The sequence below is a fragment of the Anopheles stephensi genome, chromosome X (genome assembly GCF_013141755.1).
Source record: "Anopheles stephensi strain Indian chromosome X, UCI_ANSTEP_V1.0, whole genome shotgun sequence".
In the NCBI taxonomy this organism is placed as follows: Eukaryota; Metazoa; Arthropoda; class Insecta; order Diptera; family Culicidae; genus Anopheles; species Anopheles stephensi.
The window spans coordinates 3,510,535-3,529,264 of NC_050201.1; the positions used below are offsets into that span (position 1 = coordinate 3,510,535).

At 44.6% G+C, this 18,730-nt stretch overlaps 1 protein-coding gene across 3 annotated transcripts in view; it reads right to left on the reverse strand.

Moving 5' to 3' along the window:
• Positions 1–114: 114 nt before the first annotated feature.
• LOC118504453 (TOX high mobility group box family member 3-like) overlaps positions 115–18,730 on the reverse strand; it is a 39,736-nt gene continuing 21,120 nt past the window's right edge. For all 3 annotated transcript variants that reach the window (XM_036038958.1, XM_036038967.1, XM_036038950.1), the window contains exons 4-11: positions 18,250–18,535; positions 17,784–17,965; positions 17,450–17,585; positions 12,562–12,642; positions 12,095–12,472; positions 7,516–7,785; positions 2,167–2,699; positions 115–1,714 (exon numbers count right to left, since the gene is read on the reverse strand). In XM_036038958.1, coding sequence (XP_035894851.1) covers positions 1,609–1,714; positions 2,167–2,699; positions 7,516–7,785; positions 12,095–12,472; positions 12,562–12,642; positions 17,450–17,585; positions 17,784–17,965; positions 18,250–18,535 — 1,972 coding nt within the window. In that variant the 3' untranslated portion in view covers positions 115–1,608. The remainder of the gene's footprint in view (positions 1,715–2,166; positions 2,700–7,515; positions 7,786–12,094; positions 12,473–12,561; positions 12,643–17,449; positions 17,586–17,783; positions 17,966–18,249; positions 18,536–18,730) is intronic.

Consider the following 18,730-nt stretch of genomic DNA (forward strand, 5'->3'; position numbering starts at 1 on the left):
TTCTTTCAAATAAAAAAAAATTTAGTCATCAAAAAAAGACGATAAGTCGACCATTTTCAAACACTACAAAAAGTATACAAACCTGCCTGTAAAACAAAAATAGTTAATTGTATGTGTGATTTTCTTTTTCTTTTCATTTATTGGTTCGAACAATTATATCGCTTGGTGGTGGTGCGTGCTGCGTCGTGTGTTGTGTAGGTTGCCAACACGCCTTATGTGTGTTGCGTTATGAATGGAATTATAAAATCATATGCCCGCATCGGTGTGTGTGTGTGTTTTTCCTGTTACATTATTATGTGAGACATGTTTTTCAGTTGGTTTTTCTTTTCTGAGGAACATCACATAAAGAAACGGTTCAAATAGGGCACAACGCCACATAATACAGCGCAATACGCACAGTTTCCTGTTAAAGGGGTAATATAATCGATTTGGCTTTTTGTTGTTGTTTAGCTTTCCTAGTAACGACCTGGCTAAGTTGTTCCTATCTCTGCAGCTCACTGCCCTCATTCAACCCATTCCATAAGTTCGATGATAAAGCACACCGAAAATGCAAAAAAAAAATAAACGCTCGCTTAAACTACAAATCATACACTGTTTGCACAAGGAAACCATGAAAAATTACATTTCCTATAACAATATTTTACAATGGTCGCCGAGAGTTATAAAAAGGGGTTTCTCCCAGTCACAGTTAAACCGGAGTTCCTGCACGCAACGCACTACCCACCACATATGGCCGCCGTTAGCCGGCTCCTTCAAAATTGGAGCCGCTGGGGAGATTTTATTCTTCATTTCTATCTCTCTCTCTCTCTCTCTCGCTTCCCAAATCGAGAGAGAATCACAATTAGCTAACTTTAAGCTACTTTAAATGGAATCGATGCGCTTTCATTACTTTGGAAGTCACAGCCTACCAACAATAAAAAAAAACCAAAAATCCCTAACAATGAGAGCGCGTTTAGCGTTGTTGCACGGTAGGCGTTCGCAACAATGGCCGGCGGACGAACATCCTAAAGTGTGACAAGATAGCGACCAACATAGCCAGGGTTAAGCTTGTTAAACATAACAAATAATGCAGGTGTTTGCCTGTTTTGCTAGGATAAATAAACCGCGCGAGCTCATTCGCGTAACTTAAAAGCCTCCTTAAAGGGGAAAAATAAAACAAACCCCCCTAAGCCCGGCGCCTAACCAGGAGCCTTTTATGCTTAAGAGTGTGTGTTTCTTCTACTAGTTTGGCCACATCATCATCAGCGTGTTCATTATAAAGTGTGTTTGTGTGTGTGTGTTTGTTTTTCCTAAATAAAAATGTCTTGTTCTATTCTTAATCGTCCGCTCTATTCTCGCTCCTTATGTCGCTAGTCTCTAGTTAATAATCGTTAAATGGTAGGGTGCGCTAGAACGAAATCGCATTCGTTCGCAGACCGTGCGACGCCTCTAGCCGCCGCGCCGAGTAGCCGAATCGTCATCGTATGTTATTAGTTTTCTGGGGGGGGTGAATAGTGAATGTATGTATGTATCCGGCAAGCCTTCCCCATCCAGTTTTTTTTTTTTTTGCTGTTTCCTGCAACCCATCAACATCTCAGCCAACTCGCTCGTAGAAAGGGTCTAAGGCATCTATTTCACTGACGGCAATGCCTGCTGCTGCTGCTGCTGCTGCTGCGGCTGCTGCGAAGGACCATTGCCTTGTAGGCAATCTTTTTGAAACATCGCAAACACAGCGCTACAATGAGAGAACAAGAACTTGATTAGGGTTTTGATACCTTAGAGGAAGACTGCTGTTACTGCTCCGAGGTATACGACGCTACGAGGTACGGATTTAATGGATAATCGAGCCGGTCCAGGCGTCGGCGGTCTTCACACGACAGGACCGGGGTTAAAATCCTATCAGGGACGCGGTCCCCCATAGTGAGGACTGACTATCCAACTACGTGGTATCAATAAGGCTAGTAAGCCAGAAGGGCCCAAGCATGACCTTAAGAGGTCGTTAGGATATGGAAGAAGAAGAGGATTTTTTTGGGATTCTCATTTTGGAGGATGTGGAGTAAAACTAACAGAGCCGTACACAACCCAACTCCTGCGAGCTCAGCTTCTCAAGAGTGTGGTTTACTGAGGCTCTGTACCTTCATGGAGGACCTCCACAGAGCACTAGCCGCAGGTTCTCGCATTACTAACCGACAGTGGGCGACGACACACTCCTGACTGCAGTACTCATCCTCCCAGTCCGGGTTCTCGATCGCTGCGTTGCTGCAACCCTGGCGGATACATTTCTGCGGCATGGTCACCGACTTGATAGACTGCGTTTTGGACGGACAGGAGCGTTGCTGTGTCGGTGACGTGGAAGATGTTGGCTGTAGCTGCTGCTGCTGCTGATGGTGATGGTGCTGCTGCTGGTGCTGTTGCGGTGTCCCCATCAGATCGTCCACAACTGAGCCCTGCTGCAGGTGCATCTGCTGTCCGGTGTTGTGATGCATCATCGGTGGCCCGAGCTGCAGATGCGATTGATCCTGCTCTTGCTGTTGCACCTGCCCCATCTCCTGATGGTGGTGCTGCTGCTGCTGTTGATGGTGCAGCTGTTGCGGGTGGTGCAGGTGTTGCTGCTCTTGCTGTAAGTGTTGGTGCTGCAGCTGCTCCTGCAGTAGGTGCTGCTGCTGGAACTGTTGCTGGTGCTGCATCTGCTGCTGCATCTGCTGCTGCTGGTGGGACATCTGCAACGAGAGCCAAGGGGCAAAAGAGAAGGAAGAAAAAGAAAAGGAAAAAAGGAGAACATAAAGCGTGAAGCAATTTGCTCAAACACGTTCAATAGCATGCGACCGGTGAAGGGAGCGTCCTCCGTCAGACGACGTGATACGTCTCCTCCCCTGCAGATGGACGAAAAGCGTAACGACACGATGCTGAGCGGTATGAGAAATGGGTGCACCCGCGTGTTGTTGAATGTTAGGCAAATGTGTGCGTGATTGAAGGTAGATGTGTGCGTGAACTAGCATTCCACACGTGGGCGTCCCTTTGCTCGACCGGAGTACAACCGTAGAAGGGGAAACGCTTCAATAGCTTATTTCTCAAAAGTTAACCGTACAACAAGACTCTTAGAAACTGAACGTTACGCATCAGCCTGTGGGAAACAAATGGTTAATCAAAGCAATTGAACAATTCTACCCTTTCGCAACTAGGAAGCATGAACCACGATCGACAGCGAGAGCCACCGGGCAAACAAAAACCAAGAATCCGCGCTGCTCTCGCCAACGCTCAAGGGAAACCAAACGCTTCGGTAATGTATTGTACACTATGTATTTCTTCAACATTAAATCCATATGAACAGATATAAAATTTTGCACTGATTCCGCCACTAGACAAAAAGGGGGGGAGGGAGGGGTGGGGAAGAAAACAAGTAGGATCGTACCGCGTTTTACTAAGTTAAAAAAGAAACTGTAAATAGATTCGTTTTGCTCTCTCGAACGGGAGAGGGGGGGTAGGTGGGCGCCTCCTCACTGCATTCCCACACCCACAAACACACACACGCACACACGCACACACCTAGCCCGGCTAGCTGTTAGCTATTTGTTGGCGTTCCGCCCCATTTTAACGACCTTCATTTGACAGTTTGCCAGCAGCCATTTTGTTTTTCAGTTTTCTGTCGATCTCCGGCCATCCGGGTGTTGTGGTGAGAGGTGGTTTGAATGCTAGTGGTAAATCGTCCGTTTCCTATTATTCTCGTTTTGCCCGTTTTTGTGTGTGTGTGTGTGTGTGTTTTTTACACAATTTTATGAAAAAGTTAATTCAAGTTCGCCTTTGTTCTCTTTTGTTGTTGTTGTTGTCTTACTTAATTCTGGAGTATACCATTTAAAATGTGTTTTTTTATTTTAGTATGCATGTATGTGTGTGTGTGTGTTTATGTATGAGTGGTTTAGTTATGCAAACTAGTGATGTGTGTCAGAATGAGTGAATGAGTTAAATCTTAAATGAGTGAATGAGATGATTCAAATCGTTATGAAGAGTTATTTCAACTCACTTAGGATTTAACTCTTCGTGCCGACCAATCACTCACTCACTGCTCTTTAACTCACATATGAATTAAATAACTCATTAGTGAGTTAACTCTCGGTGCCGACTAACCCACTCACTCACTACGCTTTAATTCACTCAGCTCGTTTTCACTATAAAAAAAGTGAGTGAAAACTGAGCTGAGTGAGTTAAATATCGAAGTGACTGTATTAAACGGTTAGCCGATACGGAGAGTTAAGGTCCACTCCTCGAGACTCTTAACTCTGAACGAGTGAGCATAAGATTTAACTCACCATTCTAACTCATTCACTCGGATGTAATTCACTGCAAACCCACACAGAGAGCAGGAGGAACAAAGGAAAGGCCCGTGGAGTTAGAACGATGTCTAATCCCGTGTCCTCACAAACTAACTCCTTTTTTTTTGGGGGGAAGTGTTATAAATTGTGTTTGTGTGTGTGCATGCAAGGTGTTTTTTTGTTATAACACCGCAAACATTAACCTTTTTCTGTTTGTGTGTATGTGTGTGTGATTGTTTAAGTATATACATGGACATTTTTTTCATAGTTTTATCAGCTTAACCAAAGGAACATGGAGGAGGAGGACAGATGGCTTCGAAAGCGGAATCCAATGTTGCCATTGTTCTTAAACGTCCCTGGCTATCTTTAACAAACCCCCCCCCCCCCTCCGCATAATAACCTTTCTTAACCCTTCCGCCCTCCGTAACTGGTGTGTTGCCCCTTTTCCATCCAGTTTTGCAGTTTTTGCCTTCTTTTTTTTTCTTTGTTAATCAATCTAATAGCTATCTCGCGCGTACTTGTTTACAATGCCTTTTACAAAGTCTTAACTATTTTTTTTTTGTTTGCAAATTGTGGTTACAATTTAGTTTACGTTTAATAATAATGTGTGTACCGCGCACGTGTGTGTGTTTTTTTTCTTCTCATTTTGATTTTACATGAAAATATGCTCTCGCTTTCTGTGTCTATCGCTTTTACTGGGTCATCCTCACACACACACACTCACATTTGTCTGCAAACGCGCCAACCAAATGCACACATACATGCACACACACACATACATGCACGCATTGCCACAAAGCTACATGCGCTGATGGCCCATTAAAGGAGACGGACCTCTGTGCAACACAGTTGGCCCATTACTTTAGAAGCGAAAACAGCGTAACATAGAGTCCGAACCACTTCACCACCCTTCCTCTTCCTACTTCCTAAAACACTTCCTCCCCAGCAGGACACTAGGGTCACGGAAAGTGCCAAAGTTCGGTTGTTAGTTTCGCAATAGAGAAAAAAAAACATTTCCTAGACCTTTGTGCCGTTGAGACTTCGTAGCGAAGTTCGTAGCCGAAAAAACACACATCCCGAGCAATCGAGGCGTCTGACTTTGTCGGGCGGTTTTGTTTTTTGTTTTGCTCCTCGAGTCGCTATCGAGAGAGAGATGCATCTTGTCCATGTACCTACGTTTGTTTGCTTCAATCTATCTGTCTATTTACAGTGGTAGTGGTGGTGGTGTTCCTCACTTAACACAGGCAGCTCAAAACACTGCCCCCTTCTAACTAATTTTTTTGTTTCATTACCATTATGTGTAGAATATATGTATATTTATATATGTATATGCTCATGTGTCATGTGACTGACAAAATTAAAGTTTACTTATACATACATATATTCTTTTTTTTTGCCTATCAATCGCTTCGTTCCTTCGTTCCCCAAATTCTATCAAATATAGCCAACTTACTAGAAGAACAAAAAAAATGGATAGTGGGGTGAGAGAACGTGTGGGGGGAGGAAGGTGTTGCAGTCTATAGAGATAGACAAAAAGAAGGAAAAAAAAACATTAAACTAAACACAAACTACCAATAACATATGTAATAGCGACCATACCGGTAGCTCAATGTACATTCATTATACATTATGTGAAGTTGTATGTGCTATCTCTCTCTCTCTCTCTCTCTCTCTCTCTTGATGCAATCGTTAATTTTAGTTTGGCTGTAATGCGCGACAGTAGTACGATCGTTTTGATCCTTTTTTGTTTGTTTGTTATATTATATTGTTAGCATTTATTTATGTTATAACTCTTCCTAACTTCTTTTCTTTTCTTTTTTTTGTTTTGCTCCTGTCCCTGTGTAGTTTCGTAACTTTCCCTATATAAACAGGTTTCCCCCCCTAAGCATTTGTGGATGCGATTTTCTTTTTTACTTTAACGGGAATATGTCGCAACTCTATGGGACGCTGTTCGGCTCCGTATATCAATCTGGGCAGCATCAGTGCCATATGTGCCCTAAAATATGTTGAAGCTTAATGGAAAGTGCTGCAATGGTAAGCAAAAGAATACTTGGTTGGGTTATTTATTACACCACACAGAAGGGTAGAAAACAAAAACGACAACAACAACAGGCTAATCGCATATCGGCTAGCCCGGAAAGGGAGTTGTAGTAGTGGTAGTAGTAGTGAAGAAAGGAAGGTGATAGAGGGTAGAGCGCTAGCGAAAAGAAGAAAACATCCAAAAGCAATTGTCATACTCAAAGAACGGATTATATTAATTGCAAACGAGAATAAAAAAACAAATACAGAGCTTTTCAGTTGATAATGTAATAGCATCGATCTGTTTTGTGGACTTGCTAGATGAATAAAGCTAGTTGGCATGGAAACGCCTTCAGATGCCTTGACGAATCAATTAAATTTTGTTGTAAAGTTAGCAGATGATATAGTAATTGAAGCCGATGTTATGTTGCTCGAGTAAGTGCGTATCTTGCAGGTATAAACGCGAGATGTGAGATTAAAAGGGTAATTGATTTGCCAAGTTCTCTGAAGCCGTTCCCATCTCAACAAGCTTTGTTTACCATTTTCATCAAAGGAGCCTACGAAAAAGATAGATGCTTTTACATTATCAACTGAAACAAGGTGCAAATTAGGCAGAAAGTTAAGGAAAAGATAAGAGAACAGATTCGCTCCCTCTCCAAAAGGGAGCTCAATACGGTGTGTAGTGAAGATTTAGCGAAAGAACAGTTCGCGCAAATAAATTCAGTTAAATGTCAGTTAAAGTGAAGATGAAGATTTGTGTGCGGGTGTGTTTGTGTGTGTGTGCGTGTAGAGCAATGATGATGGTGTTGGATGAAATCGTTTACACTATTGCAGCATGTATTATGAATTTTAACTTTAAAACCCGCCTTCCATCGGGAAAAAGGCGGCTAGATATCTCTTTTTTTGTGTTGCGTTCGGTTTTCCAAAACGAGCGGAGAGTTTTTTTTCTGAATTACTCCCCTTAACGGCACATCATAATCATGTGGAAAACAAATTTCTCAAACAGTGTGTGTGTGTGTGTATGAAAACATAGTTGAAAAAGAAAAACCAAACGAAACAAAAACGTACCGAAATATAACCGAACAAACACCAATGCAAAAGATAAAACAAAAAATACCGAACCGAAGGTATTCAGCATTCTGCTCGGGAGAGGAGGATTATGTTTGCTGTGGCGGCGCTAGACGCTACAGCCGGACCAGAAACTAACCTGCTGGTTCATGTAGTGTGGCTGGCCGGCCATCGGAAGGTTCATCATCGATGGGTGTTGTTGCTGCTGCTGCTGCTGCTGCTGCTGCTGCTGAGCCATGCTCATGTGCGGCGGCTGTTGCTGCTGTTGATGCGATAGCATATGTTGCGGCTGCTGCTGCTGTTGCGAATTCATTTGTATCATGGGCCCGTGAATGTGCGATGCGGTGTTTTGGTGTTGCTGCTGGCCAGTGTGTAGATTCTGATGCGAATGCGACATTTGCATCATAGCCTGTGAGAAAGGGGATGATAGAACATTATATGTCGCATCTTCGTATCGATATATCGATAGTAGGCTGCTGCTGCGGGGAGAGAAGGTTTGATCGATGCTGTTGGATATGGATGCTGCTGTTGCTGATGGTTGATCGAGCGCTTTGATGTTATTCTTCTTTGGCAATATGCAAACCCCAAGAGAGCTTTTGGCCCCTGCCATTACTGGCTTACTGTGACTTCATTTTACCAGTAGCTTGATCACTATCTTGCGACACGGAGGGACGGGATTCGACCCTCAGGTCGTGCTGTAAGTTGCTACCTTTAAGGTCACCACCACCAGACCAATCCCCACGATTTTAATGGCCAGCTAGGTCAAAAAAATATTTTCTTCTTCTGTGTTTCGGTTTTTACACATCAACTTAGACCGTCGATTTTAACGAATTTGTTTCAGCGCATAATTAAAATTGCTTCTCCAGCGCGTCATGTTGTGTCGAACTGTCAGAATGACAGGACTTTCGCCCGACGATGATGTTGCGAGATGACATTTCGCCGCTGTCTGCGATGCGTCGTCTCAACCGCACTTGTCGCAACAAGCGTTTTTTATGCATGTATCAACCGGTTTTGTGTAAAATGCATCAAAACACAAGCGCACGCAAACATAACCCCCACACACACACTGATACACACCCGGACACAAACGCTTTGTTCTATCGAGTTTAATAAAAAAAATTATGTCAAGAAGTAAATCATTCACATATTTATGCGAGATTATGACGAAAAACGGTAACAATAAAATGAAGCTTTCAATGTCCTCTCGCTTGTACCGGCGTCGTCACCCATACAGCCAAACCAAACAATCGGCAACAGAAATCACAGTTCTCCCTTCAATTATCACGGTATTTCAGCACGACTAGGCTTGGGTGGATCTGCTGCTATTATCACAATGCTATTAAATGTTGTTTTCAATGCAACTTCACTCGCACAACTCACCCAAAACCGCGGAAAACAACGAAAATTTCACGACATTCACGCGAGAGAAAAAATAAACCAGCCGGGCGGAAGAAAAACCGGCGTCACGGACGCTGCTACACGACGGTTCGTAAAAAACAGTAGAAATCAAAGAAAAACACACGCGCACCACGCGGAAACAACGGCTTCACAAGAGACGGACCGCGTTCTTACCGAGGCACGGTCACGACATTTCTGACGGGTACGGGTTATGGTTCGTATGCCGATCAGCTCACCAACACCACCACCCCCGTGTATGCCCGTGCGTCAGTGTGTTTGGTGCTTGTGTACCGTATAAAAAAAACCTTCATACACCTATACACCAACAGCAGCAGCTCGAATTTACACAACACTGGTACGTGACAAGCGTTGACTGCACTAACGTACACACACACGCACGAGTCGTTATGTATTGCACAACCCATTTAGCTTATTTGCTCGGCCTCTCTTTCTTTCCCCACACACACACATGCGCGCATACGCTGTCTCGCTCTTTCGCGTTCGCAACAGGGCCGCTTGAAGGTCTCTTCGCTATATAGGAGAGATGGTAATTTTATATCATGTGCTCGAAAATTAAATGGAAACTCCATTTAAAGACAAACTTACACACAAACAAGTATTATGTACCACGGGACACATGGTGGTGGAAAGGTGCGGGTGGAGGGGTGTAAGCGGGAAGGTGAAGGCATCCACAAACAACATTTTCAATTTTACTTCCATTTTCAACCTTCACAAGCATTCCGTTTCCTTCGCGCAATGCCCTTATACTCGCTCTCTCTCTTTCTCCCACACACACACTCACTCGTCTTTAACCCATTCTCCTTCTCTGTCTGGTGTACGCGCTGTGCCCTCAGTGCGTTACGCGATCCAATGCCATGCTCGAAGGTGCGAGCGAGAGAGCAAGCAAGTTCTCTCTCTCTCTCTCTCTCTCTCTCGTCCATACCATCAAAGAATGTGTATTTTGATTTATTTAATCTGCTGTTTTATTACTATTTGAATTCATTCGGTAATTCTAAAATATTACGTTTCTGATGCCATGTGGCCGGGCGTGCGGAAGATAGAAGATATCCACTTGTGTTGCTACTTTAGATAGGGTTTTCTTTTCTTTTCTTTTTTCGTTTGTCATGAAACGAAGACGCACTTGCAGCACAACACAACATCGTAGCATTTGCTGACTTGTACTTGCTCTTACTGAACACAAACGTATACGTCACACAAACCATTTGTGAGGAGCAAAGAAATGCTTATCTGCTTCAAACTTTCCCCACCTTCTTGGAATATCTTGGCAGTAATATAAATTGAGATAAGGCAATATGCTGGCAACAAGGCGAGAGTATCTAGAACCATTATACTTCGCTTTCTTTCCAAATGGAGGATCTTGAGGATCTATCTACAAGCTCAAGAGGTCTGATTTTCTTGACTTCGCTTACGCGTAGCTGAATAGTCCTTGAAGTCCAACACGATATTTGATGCACGGGAGCTCCATCATACAACCCACCAATAATTGGTTAAAGCTGATCCAAAAGAAAGAATCTAGCATTCAGGAAGGCATGGCTATTTAACAGTTCAAGTTATGTATTAGACAACCATATTTACGAGGACTCTTCCTATAGGAACAAATTGAAGCCATATTATGCGTATTTTTATAAGAGAGAATCCTTCAAATCTCCTCACTGTGCTTGGTAGACACATATAAATAGATATCGGGGTCCCATCATCATCATCATTACGCTCATATCTGTTATTCAAATATTGACATACAGTGTGGCGCAATAGTATGGTAGCAGGCGAACAAGACCAAGCTTTGATATTTGGACGATGCGGAGTTACCACGCAGTGAATCACACCAGACTTACCAACGAAAGGTCCGTCACTGGTCGGCTGTACCAGAAGAAGCAGATAATAAGGGCATCTCTGATAGAAGAAGGCATGCCATATTACAGGTAGGTATGTCCCCTCACCACAACAACCTCTAGAAGCGTCCTCTTTTGTAAGAACTACCTTAGCATGAAGTTTTTTCTCAATGATGAGTGAATCAATAAATAATTTAAGAACTAATCCTGTACAGATATCAGTAACGGCAAGGTAGAGAGTGTGAGAGATTCGCTAGAGATAACATACCAGAAAGCAAATAGGATGAATCGACGACGATGGGCTAGATAAACACACTATTCTATTTCGATCGCTACTGAGAATACACACACGTCATACTCGCGTGACATTTCGCGATTTGTTGGGTGTTGTCTGAGGGATCGAACGCATCGAGTACGTGATGCGAACCCAGAGCGATCAGATGCCTGGGGATGCTTGAGAGAGTCCGCTCAAATATCTCAATTTCCTGCTTCTAGCATTATTATCCATTCCAAGTTTTCCGTTTTTTTTTTTAAATCTGACCATACTCTTACCTAACCAAGAATCTCAACATACTTGCTACCAAGGGATATAGCAAATAAAGGAACAAAACTATATTGATTTCCTTTTTCCCTCCGCTTTTTAAATGATCACACTCGAGCCACATAACGAACGTACTATAGCACCACCACCAGGGAAGTTATCATTAATCATCTGTCAGTGCGGGCGCCATTACTGAATACCTTCATTGTCGAAACAGAATTATGCGCAAGTCTCTGGTTTACAAATAGATAGCAAACCACACACACACACACGGCAAGAAAAAAAACACTGACAAGAAGAGCAGTTTGAATTCGTGCACCCCTTTGCAATTATGTTGTGCATTACGTGAAAAACCTTCACCGCTAGCAAGCAATTCTCAAGGAAGGGGGCAAGCTTTACGTACGGCACAATAGATCGAAGGACAAGCTGTGGCACTCTGGTGCGATTTAACAACTGCAGTCAGATATGCGTACTGACGTGGCGCATACAGTGGAGATAGTTGTAGTTTAAGATATATGTAGGGATTTTAAGGATCCTCCACAAGGCTTGTCTCCAGGATGAGACAGATGACCCTTTGCAACCCTTTGTGTATGTAGAATATGGGATTTGCGTCGGGTGTCAAAGTGACTTCGGTGCGCGCGATCATTAAACACCTCTGCTTCAAGATACTTCAAAGTACCGAGGTTCGGAAATACTACAACCACACACCCTTCTCGGCTAAAAATATAGATTATTCCGGACCGTAGTCTACACTCGCCCTACTCCAAACACCCACCCCTAACAAAATAGAGGCAAATGACTGGAAATAGTTTTACACTCATTCCCAGATGTCGAAGCACATGTTTTGCATGTCCGGATAAAAAAAGGGAGATAGAGACTTGGACCGAGGAACAGAAACGCAAACAAAACAGAGAAGCAAAACGTACCTGCTGGGATGGCTTATACGACGATGCGTACGACGGTGCATAATTTGAGTGTTGCTGCTGCTGCTGTGCCTGTTGCAGTCCTTGCATGTGCTGAAGATGGCCGGGTGCTTGTTGCGCGGGTCCATTCTGGGGCGAATGCTTCGAGTGGTTCACCAGATGATTGTTCTGCTGTTGATGTGGATGCTGCTGCTGCTGATGGGGATGTTGTTGTGGATGTTGTTGCTGTTGCGGCTGCAGTTGATGTTGCTGCTGGGGTGGCGGTTGTGGCTGCTGATGGTGATGCTGCTGCGGTTGCTGATTCTGCTGCAGCGTTGCTTGTGGCGGCGGGGAGTAGATTGATTGTTGTGGTGATTGTTGTTGCTGTTCCCCTTCGGTGCCCTGTGCGAGTGTGTGTGATTGGGTGGGTAAGTAATTAGGGTTAGGGAAGTTGAGGTTATTGGGTAAACGGCTTGCGCCGACATCCATACCTTCGACACTAAACTCGCCCGATAGGCGGCGAGAGCCTTCAGATAGTCTTTCTTAGCAGCTTCCGTCTTCTTCTTATACACCTGCAAATAAAAAGCGAAACACAAAAGAGTTTGTAAGCGAAAGGTAAGGACTTTGAGGATATAGATACGTCGATAAAGCCGGAAGAGTAAAAACTCTCCTGCGGTGAGAGTCCTCAGAAATACTTATTTCTAATCGTTTATTTATAGCTTCTTTATGGGACCTTTGGGGGTCTGCGAGACCTCATTCGCCACTTCCAGAGAGAGAGTCCTCAGAGATCTCGTCAGATAACGAACATTCAAGATTCAAATACCAAACATACAAAAATTGGTAAGCTTAATCGTAACAAGTTTGTAGGAATATGTTTCTCCCAAAAAAAAGAAAGCTTTAAAACGTAGTGGTAAAACCATCCGAAAGACATACACGAGCACAATATACGCGAAGAACAACGAGCAAAATGGAGGTTGGCAACATGAAATGAAATCGAAACGGCGCACAGCACAAAATGATGAGGAAGTAAAAGAGTGATTCTCATCTTGAAAATTAAATTGAAAAACTTTGCAAATGTTTCCACCACCACCAGGCTCTCCACCATCGCTCCGTATCCCCTACCAAATCTATCTCCAGATTCAATGTTCAGGACTCTCGCTCACACGCTTCCCCAGAGATATCCTCGTATCTCACTCTCCATATCTCGCTGTCTCTATCGCTTTATCTTGTCGTTGGTGTCTTATTTTTGGAGCTGCATATATAATGCTACTATCAGTTCGGCAGAAGTGTATCTGGCAGTCTCCAGTACCAGGTTTTACCGTGCTAGAGCAGCGAGCGATGCAGCTGAAGGAGATGAAATGAAATACTCTGCTGGTTCGACGGGAAGTGAAGGTGATACCAGCAAAGGGGCTGTGACACTGTGGTGCACGAGGGAAAGAAGGCCAATAGTCGTTTTTGGGTGCACGAGAGTGACTAGCAGGCTATACTACTACTGCTGCCGCTACTACGACTCCATGTGTTGTGTGTCTGTCTCAATTGGAGCACAGTTCGTTTGCTGGTCGGGGTTCCACCACGTCCCGATGCAAAGGATAAGAACACAGATCTACTAACCACCCAACCCAAAGCTCCCCCTCCGATAGTACATCCTGCTCCACCTACCACCAACAACCTCACACCCTCCTGCCGTCCTCCGAGAGATGGGTAAGGGCAGACATGTGTAATGGTAGTAGCCGCGCGCATGTCCCCATTCTACAACTGTCGGGAGTCGGAGAAGAAGCCAACCGAACGGCACCAAGTCCTTTTCACCCGCACCACCCCGCCCCGCCAAGTCCGAAAGAGAGCGAGAGCGAGTGCGTCGTTTCGTTCGTCCCCATGGCGAACATGATGTAAGACTTTTTCCCGACCTAGCTAGCACACACGAGGAGCCGGTTGTTTAAACGAAAATTTCACAATATAAAGCTCATCATAAAGAACACAGGCGCGCGGAGGAGGTTTTGGGCAGGGGGGAGGAGGATTCGTTATGCCATATATGCGATACGACACACACACACACGAGCGGAAAGCAAATAAAATTGCATACACTCCTCCACCATTACTAAGGCCAAGATGGCGAATGACGGGAAGCTCGGGAAGTGCACTCGGTGCGTTATTTGTTATCGTTTTGTTTCGGTGTGTTGGTGGTGTGTTACTTTCTCTATTGGCATTTGTTTTTTTCCTTCCGGTGATGATGCCTATTAGTCATCACGATTCAATACAAAACGCAAGAAACATGGCGGTTGCGTTCAACAACACTAGCACCAAAGAGAGATAATTTAGACCAAAGGGAACATGGATGAGTAGGATGCTTTTTCCGCTAGTTTTGCGATCGATTGCTCACTACACACACACACAGACACACGTTTATCTCCTTTTTCTTAGACTTATTCTCCTCGGTGGCTTGTGTTGTTATTGTTTCATTCCGAAACAAACAATCAGATGGAGGACTTGATCCTGGGCGCGTCCCGGGGAAAGTCGAGGATGGCCCTTTGCGCTGGGTAATCGGATTCCGATTGTAGCGCGCTGTGCTGCAAGTCAAGCATCAATATATCTTGGGCGAGTGCAAGCGGGACAGAAGGATAACAACTTTCGCCAAGGATCTATCGCCGAGGGATGATTAGACGAAGACTGAGGTGGGCTTGTGGTGGTCTGAGGTGGTGCGTGCCTGTTTCCTTCTTCCCAGTTATTTTGCCAGAAGTGTAGAGCCTAATGAGAAGCTCTTGTGAAGAAGATTATTGCAAATTCAATTGAATTTCATTTCTTTAGAAAAGGATTCACTCCCTGTTCAACTGTGAGCGAGAGGGAGCGCGCGCGCGCGCGAGAAATGGAAGCATCTTGGAATCTTTTCTTATTCATCCCTGTTTTTCCACTTGACGCTGCTCAGGCTCTTCCTCCCGAGAAAAGAGATTCTTGTGCCGTGCCTGGTAGGATCAATATTTGCTTGGAAACATCCACCCTCCACAACAGTTCCAGAGATTGCGTCAGATTGGCGCAGACTATCATGCGAGATATGGAGTACTGATCGTATCTGTTCCTTAGAAAGTACGTTCCAGGAAAAAATCTACTCCGCATATCGGCTAGTTTCTAAACTATTGTTTCGAAACACAATCATCTAATTCTGATGCGGACCTTTATGATTAGAATCGGTCCAACTTCGAACCACTCACTTCAAGAATATCCAACCTTCAATAGGAGCATATGTTTTCGATTCTCAGGATTTAGACAACCATGACGATATCGGGCAAGAATTGTGAGCATGTACCAATTGTGCCGGCACATGTTCATTCGCTATTTCTGAGTTCCAATAAATCTTTCAATATCGAAACAATGATCTAATTAAGATGGGTGCCTTTATGTTTTCTAGAATTCGCCACGTACATAAATGCCAGCTTTTGACCATTTCCAAAAATGGTGGACAAGAATTCCGTCATCTTTCGGAACATGTCCTTCTGATTTTCTTAAAAACCTCGTACAATGAAGATATGACATCAGCGACACAATCGGTTGGGCACGTACAAATTCTACCGATGCTAATCGATACTAGCTAATCAGGGACTCCATAAATTAGACGTCTTAAGGTTTAAAGTCCCACGGTATTATGCTTCTGGACATCAAGAGTTTCTGACTGCAATTAGGACACATGGTTTTGTTTTTCCGCCTATTACCCATGATGAGATGACATCAACTACACCAGAGTTAGAGCATGTACCAACACTGATCGATACTAACTTCCAATTTCCAAACGATGATCTAATTCGAAGGGGACCATCTATATTTAGAGGAATGTGATTTCACGTGAGCGTAATGCAGTCATATGCTTCCCACAACCCTAATCGCTCACCAAGAGTTTCGTACATCAAAGCGAACATGTGGTTTTGATTTTCCGGAACCACACAAAAAATAAAGTGCATTTACACGCGGTTACCAAAAACCCTACACAAACGTATGGGCAGCATTCTTACAGAGTGCCGTAAATAATAGAATTTATTGTCGCACAAAAAACCTTGAACACAGCCCGAAATTCTGACCTAAGCTCCAGAGAAACCTTAGAGAGTACCATCGGACCTCCGAACAAGCTATGGCGGACAACAATCGAGTATGGGTCAATTCACAATGGCTCTACAAAAATGTGTGGGTGTGTGTGGTGTTTTTCAAGTTATTTGACACATGTCATGTCACAGAAGCAATAAAAAATTACACTACAATCGTCAGCTTGCAACATTGCGTCGCTGGGTATCTGTCACAACAAGACTTCAAATATCATTTGAAGAGCAGTGAAGAGAGATCTTTTCGCTCGCCGGGTAATTAGTGTCTGTAACATAATACTGGTCCAACAATTAGACCACACACACACACACACACACACACACACACACACACACACACACAAATACTGTGGGGAATTATGGAGAAACGAAAAGGAAACTCCAAATCAAACTAACGCTTTTTAGAGACACTCAAAGCAGTAGAAACTTCGAACTTTGCTATAATGCTATAAAATTGTGCAAAAGCACTTCAAACGAACAATTAATCAACAGAAAACAAACCAAAATCATACCAAGAAACAATTATTTGCTGTTATACGAAGCATTAGAAACAGATTCGAAACTAAATGAAATCGAGCTTTTTAAATGGAAAAGATAATATGTAGCCATTTGACTGACAACAAGTGAGGGTAGTAGATGGGTGTGTGGAGAGAGAAAGAGCGAGAAAGATCGAAGGCTGGTACATAGCAAACCCAAAACAAACTTGGAATAGTACAATCGGGGAAACTTTCCCCCTCGCCATCGTAAAACGCATATTGCCATAAACCTCGTCCACAACACAAAAAAAAAACGCCACACATGGGATTATGGAGCGCCATTTTGTGTGTTTCTTTTTTAGATAATTTTTGAACGGAGAGGGGGGAGGGGGAATGAGCACGCGGAAACAAAACGGCACCACGAGAGCCAAAAAGAAAGTGCACAGCTTAAAAATTCAGCTGCGTGTGACTGAGGAAACGGAAGAGGTAGAGAAGACAACAAAATGGCTGCCAGTAGTGGGACAACGCCGAACAAATCTTCACTCGCCGCGTTTTTAATGGAGCCAAGATAGACAAGCGAGCAAACACAATAGGACACAAACACGTAATAGACCGCTTGTCTGTGTGTGTTTGTTGATTAGAAATTTAAAAGCATCGTTTGTAGGCTGTACCACCGGATAGTTGGCGCACGTGGTTAGGTGTTGACGGTGATGGTGACGACGCACCGTGTTCCGGCACACTTTCACCCGGTGGAGTGTGATTGACTGGACCTATTGCTACCAACACCAGTGCGGACCAGGGAATGCAGCTCCAATACTTACATTTTTATGCTCCGTTGCTAGCACGTCCCACATGGAGGCTACAATTTTGGAAACTTCCCCAAACGAGGCGTTCGGATTTTGGCCTTTAATAGCTGCCTGAGTATCGCGGAAAAACAGCGCATAGGCAGAGACGGGTCTGGAAGTAGCAGAGAGAGAATAAAAAAGGATATATTGGTCAGGGTTAAAAATAGGACACAATTTGAGTGAGGGCATCAGGAATTCTTGGAGTGTAGGTCGGGGGGTTTTCCCGCAGTTTTTCTTTCTTCCAGCAGTAGGTTAGAAGAAACAAAACAATCCCCACCGTGGGGAGGAACCCTAGAAAAAAAAAACTTACTTCTGCGGTTCGTTGGGATCCCTTTTTTTCTTCTTCTTGGTGACCTTGGGCTTCTTGGCAGCGGCTGCGGCGGCTGCGGCGGCGGCCGCCGCCGACGCCTTCATACCGGCCGCCCCGGCACCGACGACCAGCGCATCCTCGCCGTACGATGGTTCAGACGACGGACGCTTCAGGGAGTTCGCCTGACCGGATGATGCCACCACCACCACCAGGAAAAGAAAGGTCGGGAAATTCGCGTGAAGTAAAGAGAGAGAGAGAGAGAAAGAAAAAAAAACGGCGATCAAAAATCGGTGCCTACAGCGGGTTGAATCCTTTTTTTTTCGTTCGTTCCTTCCTTGGTTGTTGGTGGTCTGGACGACGCTTCACACACACACCCTCGGGTGGGCAATTATTTATCAAGCGTCCTTTCCAGCCCTCCGGGCAACCCACCCACCGGCGGGGGGAGTTTTTTTTTTCCTCTCCTTACCGGAATCGTGTCGTCGCTGTCGTCGCTGGTGGTACCATTCTCCGTGCCCTGCCCAGCACCGTTCTGGGGTGGCGAACGCCCAATGAAGCTGTGCGCATTTCCGCCAACGAGCTGCTGCTGCTGCTGCTGCTGAGGGGATAGCTGTTGCTGCTGTTGCTGCTGAGCGGGTGGTACCATCGAGGGTGACTGCTGGGGCGGCTGCATCACGTGCAGCGTGGGATTGTTGTTCGGACTAGCGTTCAGCTGATGGTAGGTGGGCTGGTTCGGCGACTGTAGCGTGTACGGGCTTGTGTGTGAAAGGGAAAACGAAACAGAGTCAGAAAAGGTGAGCAGCATGGGAAAGCAACAACAACAAAAAAACATTCCGCAGGGCATCGCCGATCAGCTGGGTGCGCGCCACACTACTCTAACTCTCTCTCGCCCCTCATCAGGAAGGCGACGCTGCTAACAACAGGTATATACCAGCACGCGACACACGGGC